The sequence below is a fragment of the Fusarium oxysporum genome, chromosome 9 (assembly GCF_000149955.1).
Source record: "Fusarium oxysporum f. sp. lycopersici 4287 chromosome 9, whole genome shotgun sequence".
Taxonomy (NCBI): domain Eukaryota; kingdom Fungi; phylum Ascomycota; class Sordariomycetes; order Hypocreales; family Nectriaceae; genus Fusarium; species Fusarium oxysporum.
Window position 1 is genome coordinate 2405532 of NC_030994.1, and position 16138 is coordinate 2421669.

At 50.5% G+C, this 16138-nt stretch overlaps 4 protein-coding genes across 8 annotated transcripts; 3 read left to right on the plus strand and 1 right to left on the minus strand.

Annotated features, from left to right (window-relative positions):
* The first annotated feature begins 4284 nt into the window (after window positions 1-4284).
* FOXG_12769 (uncharacterized protein) lies at window positions 4285-12278 on the plus strand. Of its 5 annotated transcripts, XM_018392626.1 has the most exons (7): window positions 4285-4362; window positions 4423-4943; window positions 5546-5902; window positions 5997-6461; window positions 6510-6636; window positions 6685-6996; window positions 7088-12278. In XM_018392626.1, the coding sequence occupies exons 4-7, from the start codon at window positions 6029-6031 to the stop codon at window positions 11037-11039; spliced, it is 4824 nt and encodes a 1607-aa protein (XP_018251189.1). In that variant the 5' UTR covers window positions 4285-4362; window positions 4423-4943; window positions 5546-5902; window positions 5997-6028; the 3' UTR covers window positions 11040-12278. The 5 variants fall into 5 exon arrangements, with proteins under 5 accessions (XP_018251189.1, XP_018251191.1, XP_018251190.1 ...); XM_018392628.1 differs by having other exon boundaries at window positions 5546-6461; window positions 7088-11769; XM_018392627.1 differs by lacking the exon at window positions 4285-4362 and having other exon boundaries at window positions 4728-4943; window positions 5546-5923.
* A 130-nt stretch (window positions 12279-12408) lies between these two features.
* On the plus strand, window positions 12409-14031 carry FOXG_12770 (phosphatidylinositol glycan, class H). Its single transcript, XM_018392631.1, has one exon. The coding sequence runs from the start codon at window positions 12586-12588 to the stop codon at window positions 13219-13221; it is 636 nt and encodes a 211-aa protein (XP_018251194.1). The 5' UTR covers window positions 12409-12585; the 3' UTR covers window positions 13222-14031.
* Window positions 13263-15174, minus strand: FOXG_12771 (uncharacterized protein). The gene has a single exon (XM_018392632.1). The coding sequence runs from the start codon at window positions 15132-15134 to the stop codon at window positions 13329-13331; it is 1806 nt and encodes a 601-aa protein (XP_018251195.1). The 5' UTR covers window positions 15135-15174; the 3' UTR covers window positions 13263-13328.
* A 100-nt stretch (window positions 15175-15274) lies between these two features.
* FOXG_12772 (uncharacterized protein) lies at window positions 15275-16050 on the plus strand (the record flags this gene model as incomplete). The annotated part of the gene is made up of 3 exons (XM_018392633.1): window positions 15275-15491; window positions 15553-15766; window positions 15814-16050. The coding sequence occupies exons 1-3, from the start codon at window positions 15424-15426 to the stop codon at window positions 16048-16050; spliced, it is 519 nt and encodes a 172-aa protein (XP_018251196.1). The 5' UTR covers window positions 15275-15423.
* Window positions 16051-16138: the final 88 nt, after the last annotated feature.

Sequence of the window (16138 nt, forward strand, 5' to 3'; positions counted from 1 at the left end):
CACTCGAAACCGTTGGCTTCCAGTTGGATCCCATCTAATGCTTGGAAATGGGTCAAATGGGTCTGATTGCGGGGAAGCCTGAGGCCACGCGAGTTGATGGTTGGCGATGCAAGGGATTTCACTCACCCAATTTTCAACGTTACTGTGCTCGGTGTGCCAGCCTTACGTTGCAGTTATGGAAAGTGATTGAATTCGACTGAGATGTGATGAGAGCCATGACTCTTGGAAGAAAGCAGTGAGACAGAAGAACGTGGCCGAGCCTTTTGGGTAAACCCAAGGATTTGGTAGACCTAGACCCTGCCATGCGTGGGCGTTGATCCCCAACTTATCACATCTGTAAGTCAGCTGAAAGTGATCAACAGTAATGAGAGAGCAACGTTGACTTGTCAACCTGTCAACAAAACTAATAGAAAGATGGTATAAACTCCACTTTACAACCGTAGACTGTTTTGACATGAAGACACTAGATAGGGCCTCCGGGGCCTTCCTATTTCGAGTTTGTCCAGTATAACATTTCATTACCAGGGTCAGTTTGTCCAACTTGCGCGATTCTTGCGCTACTAATTTAGTCAAGCTCGAGTCATTATGCGCCTGGCTGAATGTCACTCGAATATAAGCGTATTCCAATGGGCCGAAACCATTCGGACAGTTGAAATGTCCAGATTGATATCTCGGCAAATAAGTGTACAGAGGCTTTGATCCATAGCGGGGCCTTGTTACCAATCATGTATAAAGTCACATATATAAATCTTACATGCTGGCTTTGTCCCTGGGTCGATCTGATGAAGAAAGGCGGCCGACACTGCGACCGCAAGAAAGACGTTGGACTCGGAGTCTTTTATCAAGTGGCGTTATCAAGATGTGATAGTCACCATCCATCAGCCTGGCCGCGGTTTGGGCCGCAGGTTATAGCATGGAATCGCATGCTCATACCCCAGTCGCCATATCGAATGTGTGAAAGCAGCGACCGGAAGCCCCGCGGCCGAGAAGAATGTCCTCACCAAGGACCAGCATGTTACGGTCAACAGGGGAAATGAAATGTGATGGGAAAATCACAACCCAGTGCACAGACCTGAGATTTTCTGGGCAAGTGAGTTGTGAGAAACTGAGAAAAGTTGTAGCTTTGACTTGGGTAGGAGGACTGCTTGATACGAGCTGCATGCGCGAGGTGAACCAGCAGCAGAAGAAGCAAAGAAAAGGCAAGGGAGCTTAGATGTCTCTCAGATCAAGTGCCTGCAGCAATCCGTGCCCAGATGTTGCACAAAGACACAGCTTGTGCGAGGCTGCAGACGACCGTGGGGTAACTTGGATTATAAGTTCTGAGGCCAGACAAGCCAAGCGAAGTTCCGGGATAATGAAATTGCGTAGGTTCTCGGCTGGCAAAAGTTCTTGCTCTCGGTCAGTGGCGTTGAGGCCCGGTCGTGTCTGAATATTAAGTGTGTGCAGCAGAATAGTATGTATTTGCGGAGCTGCCCACTTGCATCGTAACTATCTGCACATCAACAAGATAGGATCTTGGGCAGTAAAACACCAAGCTGTAATCCAACAACTGATAAATACGTGGTCGATGTCTGAATGCATTTGACAATGATTCGACGTTCATGACCCTCCGCATGCATGTCTTTGAGGTCGAGATCAGTTATCAATTCACTGGTCATGCTGTGCTTGGCTTGCAGGAAACTATAGAAGTAAGAACCTGTACGGCGGAAGCGAGTAAAGCAAGGCGAACCGACTCAGCAAGAAAGAAACCGTGACAGTGGACAGCATCTACTGCAAACGCCTGTTCTTAGCCGAGCGGTTGATAAGCAAGATTTCTATAGGTGGAGGCGCTTGTTGGACTTAAGACGCCGTGCCCACAGAGGAACTGGAAATGCCAAGGTTGTGACAGGGAGGTTGCCTGCCGGTCAGCGATGCTAAGTCTGGATAAGCAATCCAACTTGGGTCTCAGCCACATGTTTCTGAGACAAACATCGGAAGAAAGGCTTTATACCGGCTTGAAATAAACAGAAAGACGTTTTCCGTCTTTTGTCAGCCAGAATTGACTAGTTGTGGAGGCTGGCGTGTAAGTGATGCTGATGTACAGGCCTTAGGTACAAGGGACAATGACGGTATCACTGTATGTATCCGTATTCGCAGTTTGAGGGCTGTTGATATCCATGTTCTCAAGTGAATTCTTAGTGTAGTTTCTTTTCCGACCCCCAGATCGATTGAGTTAATCTGAAAGATAAGTGAGGGAGCCAATTCAACGGTCAAGACCCTGTTCGTTTGACCGATGCGTTGGTACCGTACCCATCTTGAGTCACTATCCCTAGTTGCCAACTAAGGAGCAGGGTGACGTGTATGAAACGTAGATATCTGCGTTGTCAGAGGCTCGTCAAAAGATATACGAAGTTTGAAGTCTGAAGTTTGAATAATAGAACATCGCTATTCTCAAGCATCATCCACCAAGCCACCCACGGTAGAGAATAAGGTGTGGGTGTGGGTATGGTAGCACTGGAACGGGATGGACCAGGGGCACGGGAAAAAGCAAAGAAAGAATCGTGTATGCAGGAGCAGAGGAAAGAGAGATCCACAACCTAACTAGTAAACGCAACAAGGAACAACGAACAAGGAGACTTTACGAATGGCAAGACCAAATTAGATACCAGCAATGCTACTAAGGCAAGCCCACAAGGTAAGGTATCAAAGAGTCAGGCGTGAAAATGTTCACATCGAGACTTGCTCCTTTCGAAATATCGCATGAGGTCAAAAGTGGAGAAGCAACATATACTGTCCGGTTGGATATCAGTCGATAGGCGACATTTCTATCCGAAATGATATCAGTGGCTGTACAATATCTCGGATATTAGACGCGCGATCTTCATATCAAACACTATTGTCAAAATTTCCCTCATCATCTGATTTTCACGCCAAGCAACGTGCTTCTTAGTATCAGAACATCTACAGGCTGAGAATGACATTGTTCATCAAAGTCCATGCGGAGAGAGCTCCTTGCTCTTTCCGTCAGAAATATGTGGGTACGGACCCTCTTCGCTAGCGGGACGGGAAGGAGAAGGCGATTAACTCCCTGCAATAGAGGTGATCGGCCGGCTTATTGGCCCGTTCCGTTAAGCTAACATGGCCAATAAGCGCCGAGAAACGGCTGTAGCACAATTTTGGCAAGCGGGGTTTAGAGCTGTAGCCAATCAATGTTAGTCTACAAGCGCTTGCTCAAGCCCCCATGTTTCGTTTCCCCAACCACATGCTTTTCTATCTTCTTCATCTCAACGTCGAAATGTCTCCGACAGAGGCCATAGAGCACTGTAATCGACCGTGCTATATGCCCTATCGACCACTGCAGCTGTAGAGCACACCCACTGTAGGATATGCTGCATCAGTTTGCCTGGAGAAGCATCTGTGACGCTTCCATCAGAGATGGATGGATGTTGTGTTGATGCACCCACAGACCTCAATGTAAGGTACCGACCAGTCTTTGGTCTCGAAGGATATCCAGAACAACTGGATCGAGCATATCACGTCGTGGTGCCTATTTTCTACTGCACCAGCGTTACAGCAACTGCACTGCGTGGGAGGACGCCGTGCTGCCCCTAGGCTGCTGCACTATGCTCTGCTGTGTTGTCCTGCAATGCTTGAGAAGCCACCGCTTGTCGTCGTACCAGACGCCGCTTGCATATTGCATACCTCTGATCATTTCACCAAAAGAGGGGCCGCAGGGACATTGATTTCTGTGCTCTACGTGATTGATGGATTCCTATCAATGCAAATTCAGGATGAAATTTGGATGAGACGACGGCGGAGATCGTGACGACCAAGGACGTGCTTTCATGATAAAGAGTTATATCTCAAATGGTGAAACTCGAGCCATTCATGCGCTTGCAAGCGAACAATGGAATACAATTGATTGATTGATAGGTCGAGTCCCTCGAGTCTCAAGCCGGAATGGATCTGAAGATTTACAGGGGTCCCAGTCTAGTGAACCACACAATTTGATGCGCTATCCAACGACTTTTTGAGAGACTTGAATTCAATGGCACGCGGCCAGCCCACGAGGCTAAATTTGGCAGGGGGCATTGCTCGCTAGACAATTGACTTGCTACGACACATTGCTTGTCATTTCGCCTTGTCTTTTAATCCAAGATCCACAGTCGACAATTTACGATGCGATGGCAATCCCACGCTGGGCTTTGTTCGTCATTGCAAGGCCGCAGCCGCCGGCCACGATCCATTCACGTCAAAGTGACCGCCTCCGCCTCAACTGGTGTCTTTTAGATCGATGTCTGATGCTATACCATACCCAAAACCCCTGTCAACGATACAAGAGGGGATCCCAGTCGTCTGCGGCTTTTCTACCCCACTCAACTTGTTAGCTCGAGTCCGAACAGCAGAAAGGTGCTCATGTTAACCCAAGCTCCCAATCCCCAGCCGCCGTCGACCATCCTCCAAGACGACCCCTGGGTGCCATGTTGCCTATGAGCCGGTCCGTCTCCGCTGATCCATTTAGCCCAACGCTCTCAGGGCTCTATTTTAATATCGTCTCTTTTCTGAATCGTCCACTGACAGGCCAGTACGCCACTCTCTAGGCGCCATCTCTGACTCTGGACCCCGACCTTGATCCATGATTGATGGTCCATCACACATAGCACACGCAGTAAAGGCACCCACACTGGTACGAACCCTGTGTCTGCGTCTTTCTCAAAATCATCTCAACCTGCACTTTTTCTGCTCTGGATTTCCTTCTTGGGCCTCCCTCTTCTTAGTCTTCTCTTTCCGCCTTTGCATTGTGTATTGTGTCTCCCTGTCTGTTGGTGTCGCCTCACCACACTGTCACATCTTCAGCTCCAGCAGTTACCTTGAACCTTGATATCACAACTCCACTAACGACCGTTTACACCAGCCCCCAAAGAGACTGATCAACTTTCTTCTTAAGGAGAAAAAGGATCAAGGTAGGAATTCCAATTCATTTTCTTTTTGGAATTGTCTGTATTGTCTGTTTTCTCATGCCCCTAATCGCCTATTGTACGTCTCCTGCATCTTGCCCTGGACCTCTCACCCCTTGTCATATCTTCCGTCTAAGTCGCATGTTGTCGCTCAGCATACATGCACACGCATACAACACCTACCTAGCCTACACAAGGACATGTTTGATGGACCCTAGAATCATCTTCAAGGGATTTCAAGCTACGTCTGCAAGTCAAGCGCCGGGTCACACCCCTTTCACATCCTCCATCCCTATCCGCATCCACTACCAAGCTCTTCCTGGTAGCTACACTTTGACCTCGACCACTTTGCGCGCACATCTCTATTTGGCGTTGTCCGACCCCAGGCAATCACATCGAATCTGAGCAGGGTTGGCGGCTGTATTCTTACTGCTGCCGAGTTGCGCCTGTAGCGTCGTTTTTTCCACTGTTGCCCTGGTTGATGTTGCTCTCGACAAGCAAAACCATTGCTCTGCCCATCTCCACACACATCGAGTCTTTCTTTACGCCTTCTTGCGTGTTTTGACTTTCTCAACTTTTTCACACTTACACTAATTCGCATTCCGAAGACTTCTCTCTCGCCTCACCGCATCTGCCTCTTACTATTCACCGTTGCGGCCGAGACATACAGCCCCAAGAGTTCCGTTCGTTGTCCAACCTCACTTGCCCGTCGCTACCCACGTGCCCGTATCGCATCGTATCGCGCAGTGACAAAACAGAATTCAGTATAACACGATCCGAGACTTTGGCTTACCGGCACATCAAGAAACCGTCATTGTCCGGGTGCGGGCAGCAGAGGATTCCGAGGCATGTTCGACAGCCCTAAAGTGTAGCTTTCCGACTGTTCCTGCGACCCCGAGAGCAACAAAAGTGTAGACCCCGCTATCGGGGGTCGTTCGTCGTCGACATCGATTCGCATCAGAACAGTACGTGCAGCGTCGCACAAGGCGGGTATCCTTGCAGAGCAGCCATAGCCCTCCGTGGTCATCCGACTGGCTAACACGGGCTCCGTTAACGCAGGTCAAGATTCAAGAAAGAATATCAGGCCCATCATGTCCGTCCCCGTGGCCGGTTCGTCACGGAATCGCACCGTATCGTTAAGTTCCGGTGGAAGGTCTGCAACAAGGAGTAAGACGTCGCAGGTCCCAGACAGCACCACGATGCCTCATGTTACCGATTTAAAGTACTTTGACCCCTGCGCCGCCACTGCGTCCATGTTTTTGTACGCCCAGGGCTCATCCGTTGTTTGCTGTCACCATGATACTCTTACCATTGAACGAAGGTTTTCTCGACACGCTGATGAGGTTCAATTGTTAGCGGTCGATAATCAGAGTGAGGCTGGTGGTGGCCGCTTCGTTGTCAGTTACGATGCTGGCCAAACAGCAATTGTGTGGGATCTAATGACAGGCGATGAGATCTCTCGATTTGCCTGTTATGATCATCTAACTGTCGCAGCGTGGATGAAAAATGGCAATGTGGCTTTTGGTCAGTTATTGGAATGAGTTTCACATGATCATGACTAACGATTTGAAGGCAACACAAAGGGAAGCATTATCATGTTTGAGCCATCAACATCCGAACATGTTTCTTCAAGGACTATTGACCAAATTGCTGTGACTGCATTGGCACCATCAGCTGATTGCCGAACATTTGCCATCGGGTGAGTTCTTATCCTCCTCTTACTCAAATCTCACTAACACAGTCTCAGCTACCAGAATGGCTCTCTATTTGTTGCAACCTTGCAACCACGCTTCACTATCTTACACAACCTTACCACTTCCAGAGGACCGTCACCTATCGTGAATCTCGCGTGGCATGCTTCCTCGTCTCGGCAAAAGTCGGACATGCTTGCTGTCCAGATGCGTGACGGTGACTTGCGAGTCTGGAGCGTGGCAAAGAAATATAGCGCCGATGACCCTGCAAAGGTGGTTCGAAACCTCAGGAAGGCTGAGATCTCCATGGATGGACCCAACTGGATGGGATGGTCTAAAAACGGTCGCATAATTCAGTACTCCGACTCGTAAGTTTGCAGCTTGCCACCACCATAAAACGCCCTAGGCTACGCGCGCGCTTAGCTGCATGACCCCTATCATCAACTAACATCTGCACAGGCAAACACAGTCATGGGATGTTAGGACAAAGCACGTCACTCATGATCCCATCCCGACTCTCGATCTTGTTCGCGGCCTTGCCGTCTATGGCCCCGGTGCCACGTTGTTCACCCTTGGCCCCAATAACACCGTGCAGCAATTCGACCTGAACTCACCGGCCATCATGGTCGCCAATGTCCAACACCCAGCAAACCTATTGCCACCCTCGCCTCCAGTCTCAGAAGAAACTGGTGATCGATCAGCGACCTCGGCTACTACTATCGCCTCCGAGTCTGAGACGAGCTCTATCCCCCTGGACATGAATATTTCCGAGAGTGACGAGGATCACCTATCACCATTTGCTCGCCTGACTCGACGCCAAGCTTACGACTCTGGTAATGAGCCTTACGAATCAGCCAGCCCTGTCTCAAGCCGAAGTGGGCTCTCATCCTTATCTAAGTCCTCAGCTGGGTCGTCTCAAACCCCTGGCCGTTACCCCGGATCCATGAGGTCAAGAGGACTGTCAGAAAACACCTATATCTCGGCTGGAACCTCGATCAGGTCATCAACTATTGGCAACAGTGCTCACGGTAACACAAGAGATTTGGACACTTATTCCATGGGATACTCTCTTGGCACTACAAGTGTTCCTTCCATGGCCTCAAGCCGATCACGAAGAAGACCTTCTCGCCTGCGCAATGAAGTTCCCCGTAGCCCTGACGACAACAAGGTGCACGACCTATTCAAGTTTACTCGGGCGCGTCTCAGTGATATTCCTTACAAGCATGCTATGGGTGCCAACAGTGCTCGTCTCACCAATGATGATCTGCGCCGTCAAATGCTCAACACCATCTTCGGATGGAACAAAGAGGTTGAAGACCTGATTAGGGATGAGATGAGTAGGCATCCCCAAGGATCTCCCAGCCGCATTCTATTGGCCAAATGGCTTGGTGATATCGATCCCAATATCATGAACGCAAACTTCGAGAACATGACTTCTTCTGACTGGATGTTGTTGGCTCTGAGTGGCATCGGCGGCCATACCTCACAACAGAAGCTTGGTCATACGTACGTCCAGCGCCTACTTGAGGCTGGCGACGTGCACGCAGCAGTTACGATTATGCTTGGTATGGGTGATCACAACGACGCCATCGAGGTTTATATCTCTCACAAGCGCTACATGGAGGCGCTGATCCTCACATGCCTCTCAGCCCCTAGTGTTTGGGAACGACAAGCTGCCATTATCAGGAAATGGGGAGAGTGGGCAGTTCAACATGGCCAACAGCAGCTAGCTATCCGATGCTTTGCTTGCACCGACCAGGAATCTACTGAGCCTTGGACTTCTCCATCCGCCGCGCAGCTGAACTTCCAGACTATGACTCCCAGTATTCCTGAGATCTTAAGCCCGCCTCTCTCACCTCCGGGTGTTCAACGTGGCCCCCAACGCAGCATCGCAAAGACCTCTGCTCTCAAGCTCATCACCTCATTTGGTGATCAAACGCAAAAGTCAAAGTTCTTTGCTGGCGACGGTGGTCAAACCCCGATTGCCGCGGGTGTTACCCCTATCGCTGACTCTGCCGGCTCTCCCGCTTTCTCTCATGCCTCCAACAACGAGGCCACGACAGCCTTCCTTCGCCCTTCAAACAATAGCAGATTCAATACCCCAGTCTCTGCCCGAGGACGTGGACGTTTGCCGTCCATTGGTGAGATTCCCTCAGACCTCAACCGGGAGGCACTTCGATCTGCTGAACTGTCTGCTGTGCCATATGACTATGAGCCTCGATCTGGTCATGCTCGAACACCATCTGGCAATGACAACATGATGATGGGTACCGCATTACAGCGCGCTGCTACTGCGAGCCCGATGATGATGCGAGAGCACGCTCAACGCGTTGTCCAACCAAGTGAGGGCGATTTTCCACCACCACCTGACCAGGCTACTATGTTGAAGATGCAACAAGCATCACGTAATCATCGCAATGGCTCCCGTGACCGCATTCCTGTGGGCGTGAATCTACAGCTGCATCCTGGGCCGGCTCACGACGACATTACATCTCCAGAGCAGTCAGTTACTTCTTCTACCCGCTATCACTGGCCAACTCGCCGCAGAGGTCCTGCCTCTGTGACAAGTTCTGTCACTTCTGCATCAAGCGCTGGAAGAAGTCTTCGCCATCAAGCTGTGCGCAACCGAGAAGATTACATCCATAGCTTGGATGCTGCCAATCACTACTCCAAGAGACAGCGCAGTCGTCAGCGTAGCCATTCAAGAACTCGGGATGCTTCACGCAGTCGTCCTGGAAGCCGAGAGCGAACTGCACGCTCCCGAGAACCTTCTGAGGAACGTGGACGTGTCAGTGCTCGCAATTGGCCCAAGGCGAAACGATCGCCTACTTCCCCCATCCCCATGTCCCCAGAGGACTTGCTGAACTTGAGCACTCCACGACATGGTCAGGTCGCTGAGCCAAACACAGTACGCAAGGTTAGCGGATCAACTGCCAAGCCAAAGAGCCGCAATTCAAGCCGTGGAAGCCGCCGCAGGAGCCCAGAAGGCCGCTCTCGCCCGCCAGCTCTTACACTTCGTGGCCGAAGTCAAGGCCGGGAGAGTTCTGCACAGCGTTCTCCTTCTTCACCATTGCCTCTGAGTGCTGCCATTCACCATTATCAAGGCTCTGAGGATGAAGAGGACTACAGAGCAGCCATGGCTGCCCAAGAGGAATTCAGGAACAAGCACAGCCGCAGTGGCAGCCGAGGTCTTGGCTCACCGGCCTTGAGCAAGCAAGATGCTTCGGAGCACCGACGCAGGGCCAACTCTGAGGTCGCCAACTTCGACGGTTCTATCTCTGTTCACGGCAGAGCTGCCTCAACTGAGCATGCTGGTGACCTCAAGCAAATGAAGGACGAGCGTCAGCGAAAGAAGGAACAAGCTGCACGGGAACTCGAGGAGCGCCGCAAGTCTCTGGCCAAGCGCGCCCAAACACCCTCAATCCCTCATCCTAACGAGTTCTCTCCCGCGCTTGCGATTACGGTTGAGACTGCTGAGCCAAAGCCGCTGCCTGACGACATCCCACCTCGCAGTGCTACTGAGCCACCACAAAGGAGCATGTACGCCCGTAGCGGACCTGTTATCGGACTTCCAGCGACCCCAAAAGCCATGCGACTTATCATTGAGGGCAACCATGATCAATCAGGAAGCACCCCCAGGCCGGATGTGCCTAGTATCCCAGCTGGCTTTTCTCAGCGATATTCGCCAGAAACTTCACCTCAACAGTCGCCTGAGAGAGAGGAGCCAGTTGCCGAGCCCAGTCTCACTCTGCTGCCATCCACCGTCTACCAGCCACCAGCGCGACCTCCTATTCCTCGTAGCATGTCAGCTCCCATTCCTGATGAGCCTGGTCAGCGCCCTACTCGCTTCGCACGCAAGAACAGTGTTGGACGCATTGAAGAAGTTGTCCCTGGTGAGCGACGACGTTCTCACGAAGACCCTATGCCCCCCCCTCCTCCTCCTCCAGCACCCCCTGTTCTTAAGGAACTCAGGCATTTGGCTTCACCACCCCCACCGCCTCCTGCCCCTCTGCAACACGCCCAGCGACATCAGCAGGCTGGCGCTGTTGCATCAGGCATGATTGAGATTGTCATGGACGACGATTTATCATCTGGTAATGATCAAGCTTCAGAGGCCAGCCCTCCGGCTCCAGCTTCCCACAGGAGCCACAACCGAGGCCGAAGCATTGGAGACAGCAGCAGCATCTCAGGCCGCATTCACAAGGCCACTGAGCGACTTCGTTCTGCCAGCCGCAGTCGAAAGGAGTATGTCCGGTCTCCTCCTTTTGAGGCTCCCTACGAAAGCATTCCCATGCCTCGACAGATGAAGTCTCCCCCACCAGTGTCATTCAACCCCGATGTTTTGCGTTCGCCAATTGATTCTCGAAACAAGCACTTGTCGACTGGCTTGAACCGAAACGAGATGATCTAGGAAGTCTCTCGCGACGGTGGCCAGCGCGCTGTGCATTATTTTCTTCCTTTCTACCACTCCCTATAAACCTTTGTATTGTTCGATTCTGTGCATGGCGATCGGCGTTCTCTCTCCTCCCGAGTCGATACCATAGTCCTTCGAGGCTCGCATTTTGGCACTATACTTCTTTGTCCTTTTCTTCAAGGATTCAGCTGTATGACGACTGGAAACTATTGCATCTTGTTTCTCTCTTCGCTCTTGATATCACTTTCGGATCTCTCAAGGCCCTTTTCGCATTATTGGCAAGGATGCCAATGAACGTATACGACTTTACCTTTCTTTTGGTCGGACCATGAAGGTTTCTGCAAATTATGACCACATTTACTTACAGACTATGTTTGAGGAGGATGGAGGCAGTACTCGTACTGTATCTTGTTATATTTACATGAAGGCGGAATGTTGGAGGTAGTAAATATTGGGTATCGGGGAGATCAAGGTTGACGGAGGCTGATGGAGGAGAAAAATGGGTGAAGTGATAGGGGATTAACGTAGCGACTGCTTTATACAATGTTGCCTCGCGGTACTTGTTTGAGTTAGGGGATGAGGAAAAGGGAATTGGAAATGGAAATGGGTGAAAGATGGGTAGGAATGGATTGAAACAAGCTGGATTGGAAATGCATTTTGATTCCCCCGGAGGGTTTTAGTACTTACGAATTGAATGAACAGCTGCTTCGCATTATGGTTATACTCGATAATAATTGTGTGTATGTGTGTGTTGGGAGCAGATTTCCTGGAGCGAAGGAGTGGTGATAGCTTCACGTCTGCCAGGTATGAGATGCACTTGAGGGTTCGAATCACCCCAACCCGATGTCGTATAAGTACAAGAAGCTGATATGTGATTGACTGACTATAGAAGAGGTTGTATCGATATTTTAGAATGGTGTTGTCTGTTGGTGTCAATGGTCAAAAAATGCAAAAAAAGACAGTTGGCTGCTCCATCTCATCCACTTGCCATCCCAAATCCCCCCGCACCAACGTGTTCCCACCCGCCACGCGACGGGGGAGAGATCTCTGCAGAGTGAAACCTCCCTCAAGGGTCATCTCCAGTGCTTAGGGCCGCAGAGTTCCAGCATCGTGAGTTACCTGCACGAGTGGGCGGCCACCGCAGCGTTCGGACGGGGCGCGGCGGAGGGCTGAGGTACCGAAGTACTACAGTATTGGGATGGGCGGTTGAGCGGGTTTGAGCGCCTTCACCGTTAGACCATTACAGTCGAGGATCATGTCAGTACTAACAACTTATATACCCTTCCTCTCAATTGTGGCTGGTGGGGCGGTGTTGGGGCGCTACAGTGGGTGACACCTGTAGCTTCAGTGGATCACCAGTGAACAGCTTCGATTCACCCTTCAACACCATTGCAATCGCATTGCGATCACAATTACACAGCACAACCATGTTGGGAATAACAACGATCTCGTTCGACCTCACCGAAGACTCCCTGCCATAAATTCCCCCCGAAACACTCTTTACAGCCATGATCGATCATTGAACATACTCCAACCTGTCACAATGCTCTCAACATCGCCCCGTCTTCTCATTCGACATCCCTCTCCAACAACCGCCGAATTCACAGTCACGACTCTCCGGCCGATACCACCGGCTCTACATACACTACTTATCATCTCTCGAATTCTCCTCTCGATCTTCGCCCTTCTTCTACTCCACGCGCGCCTGACTCTACATCCTCTCCTTGCCTACGCCCCTCCCTCTCTCCTCAAGATCATACCAGCTTCATACCTCCGTGCACCAACTTCGACAGCGGCCCTTGCGCAAAACATACCATTATCTGTCCTCGTTCCCGCGAGTATAGCTGTGTTATGGCTATCCAGTCGAAGAGGCTACGCCAGCGAGAGCATTCTTGTCATGAGAGGCTTGGGTGTACAGACTAGTGAAAGTCCAGGGAGTTATCTTGCTGGTACAGCGACGAGGTTCATACCAACCGAGAAGATCCAAGACATTCTTGTCAATGAAGCGTTTCTCGGGTTTGAGGTAAGATACTACCTCATTGTTATAGTTGAGGGCGAGGATGACGTGGTGGTTGTATTTCCAGGCTTGTTACCACGACGAAAGATTGTGGAAGAAGTTTGGAGGGGTGTTCGGCGGTGTTTGTATGAGCAAAGAGGAGAGGATAAATCCCCGGGGTAAAAGGAATTATACCCATAGAGGAGCGTTTAACACATGGATGTGTCCAGTATACGATGATATGATTTAATTCTTTATTTATTTTTATACTGAAAGGCATTGTGCGATGTCTACTCATCCATGGCCTCATCTACCTTTCGCTTTCCAATGCCCTTCTGGTTTCGCATATCTTCTGAACTAGCATACCCCTTTCTGATAGCATATCTCTCATTCTGCTCTTCAGGAGACTGCAGTTTAACTTTTTGCAGCAATGGCACGTAGCGGCCACCCATGCGACCACCGTTGCCACCCTCGTAGACAACTACACTGTTCGCCTGCTTGCCCGAGGGCTCAGGACGAGTGACATGCCTCGAGGGATCTTTGCTGCGCTGTGTAGATACCATTTGCAATAATTGGTTCGAGAGCAACTCGTCCAACTTGCGCTCCCGCCAATACGCCCACATACCATCCATGACACCAAAGGGACCAGGCTTGCTAAGCGCAGGGTCATCTGCAAGGTACACCCAGTCAAGGCCATCGGTCTTCTTCGCCGCGGGGTCAACGGGGGCAGCATCTAGACCAGGGAAGATGCAGTCCCAGAGCACTAGGGGCACTTCATCTGCCATGACATAGTTAGGCTTGCAGGGGTTGGCTTTAACGTCGAGCAGAGTCGTCACAACGTCAGGTGTCTCCAACTTCTGACCTGCAAGGAAGAGTACAGCAACCATGTGACGAATCTGGTGCCACAAGAACGCGGACCCTCGGACGTTGAACGAGTACACCTTGGGGTACACGGTGCCATCGTTGGGCAAGCCTCCTGCAGGGACATACTGGGATCCAGAAAGATATGGCAAAGCTGAGCTGACGTCCTTGACCTCTTCGATATCGGCCTCGTAAATTGTGCGAACAAAGTTTGTGATCTGCTTTCCAGGGTCGATCTTGCAAAAGTTGCGGAAATCATGCTCGCCTTCGTAGCGCTTAGCCGCCTCGCGCATCGCCTCAATGTCGAGCCAACCATTCCTTGCACCACCAGCGCTGGGTTCAGGAGTGAAAGCAGGTTGTGTAAAGAAATATCGGTATTGACGCTCGCGACATGAGAAACGAGCGGAGAAGTCTGGTGGCGGAGACGGGCACCAGGCGAGGATGCGAATATCAGGGGGTAGAACACGGTTAAGTAGTCGAGGATATTGAAGCTCATCCTTGATATCATCGAAAGATGGTGTCTCCTCCACGGGTTCTTCTTCTGCGTTCTCTCCCGCTTGTTCGTCAACGACCATTGCCTCGCCTGCTTCACTTAGACGTCTTCGCTTTTTGGGTAGGGGCCTGTTGCTTCGAACTCGAAGGCCGATGACTTGGCCAAAGGCGCTGACTCCTTTGTCTGTGCGACCGCACTTTGAATACTCGCAGCAGTCAAAATCGACAATCCGTTCATCTTCGGGAAAGATGAGGCATGCTTTTGTGAGAGCATTCCACAGTTCCTCCTCAATCGATGGAGCGTTGGCCATGGCCTGAAACTCAAAGCCACCGTAATTCTTGCCCAGATACGCAAGTTTCAAGGCGATATATCGTGTAGAGTATTTGCTGGGATCCATCTTTCTCTTCCCCTTTGGTTTTGTCCTCTTGGCCTCATCTCCCTCTTCATTCTCAGGCTGATTCTCAGGTTTTGGTTCTGGCCCTGGAGCAGGTCGATTCCTGAGTTCAGCCTCAAGTTCCTTGACTTTCTGAATGAGACCGTTTTTGGTCCATGACTGATAATTCGACTCTGCAGACATGGTGAGGTACTTGGCACCTTTTGACTGCACAGGAAGTTTTGAAGAATCACCACTTGATGATTTTTTTAGTTGAGGTTGGGGTTGCGAGAAATTTCGACTTTTGACTCGGCTGACTAGGCCTCCGGGCGAAGTTTGCCGCCCAAGACAACGGCCAAAGGGTCTCATGAAGTTGGTGGGTTCCAATTTTGGACGATTATATGCAGACCCATCAGAGTTTACAAGTGGAAAAGGGCTTTGCTGCAGTTCGAGATGTGGCTTGTCTTGTAAATGTGGCTGTGCTAAACACGACGCCACAGTTGGGGGTATACTGATAAGTTACGTACAGCTCTCATCTCATCTCTATCTCTGGCATTCATTTAATAGACGCCATATCTGCTCCTCTCGAGCTGGTCATTTTCCATACATCAAACTTGAATATAAGCATATTAACGACTTTAGCACTCTCACATGCAAAATGGACCCCGAGGTGATCAAGATTCTCCTTGTAGGCGATGAAAAGTGCGGCAAGACGACCTTTCTCTCGTATGTAGTCTAAATTCCTCCATCGATTCCTCGACGTATCATACTAAATCCATATCCTCAGCCGACTCAGTGCAGGTGAAAAAGCCAACCCGATTCCCATGCTCCGTGATATGGATCAACCTTTCATCTTCGGTATTCAGACAGGAGCCAAAAAGTTTCAATTCGAGTTCTTCGACACATCATGTCCTGATAACTGGAGGACCCTTGACCCTGATGCCATTGTCATTTGTTACGACATCAGCCAACGATTGAGTTTGATCAATATGCAGAGATATGTAAGTGCTCCATAAACGGTACCAAGCATGCAACTCAGATTTGATAGTGGAAAGACGAAATCAAGAGATCGTTTCAACGCATCGATACCCTTCCCCTTATCATCCTTGGGCTGAAGCGTGATCTGAGATCGGAGCAAGATCCAAACGGAATTATATATCCGCAAGAAGGATACCAGGTTGCGCAAACTCTGCGAGCTGATCGATATGTTGAGTGTTCGGCAGTTACTGGAGAGCTAGCAAGCAGGACACAGTCACCACATCCACAACAGAGGCAGAGCTCCTAGCCCTGGCACAGGCTGCTAAGGAATCCCTCTATGTGAGTCGGCTGTTGAAAGAGCTTACAGTTCAGATGGATGATCCGACTATCCGTGA

Bases quoted from the DNA above. Each gene is read 5' to 3' on its own strand.
- FOXG_12769 (XM_018392626.1), top strand. From the start codon at position 6,029: ATGTCCGTCCCCGTGGCCGGTTCGTCACGGAATCGCACCGTATCGTTA. The intron at 6,462-6,509 runs GTCAGTTATTGG...AACGATTTGAAG, and splicing joins AAATGGCAATGTGGCTTTTG to GCAACACAAAGGGAAGCATT. The intron at 6,997-7,087 runs GTAAGTTTGCAG...ACATCTGCACAG, and splicing joins ATAATTCAGTACTCCGACTC to GCAAACACAGTCATGGGATG.
- FOXG_12770 (XM_018392631.1), top strand. From the start codon at position 12,586: ATGCTCTCAACATCGCCCCGTCTTCTCATTCGACATCCCTCTCCAACA.
- FOXG_12771 (XM_018392632.1), bottom strand. From the start codon at position 15,134: ATGAGACCCTTTGGCCGTTGTCTTGGGCGGCAAACTTCGCCCGGAGGC.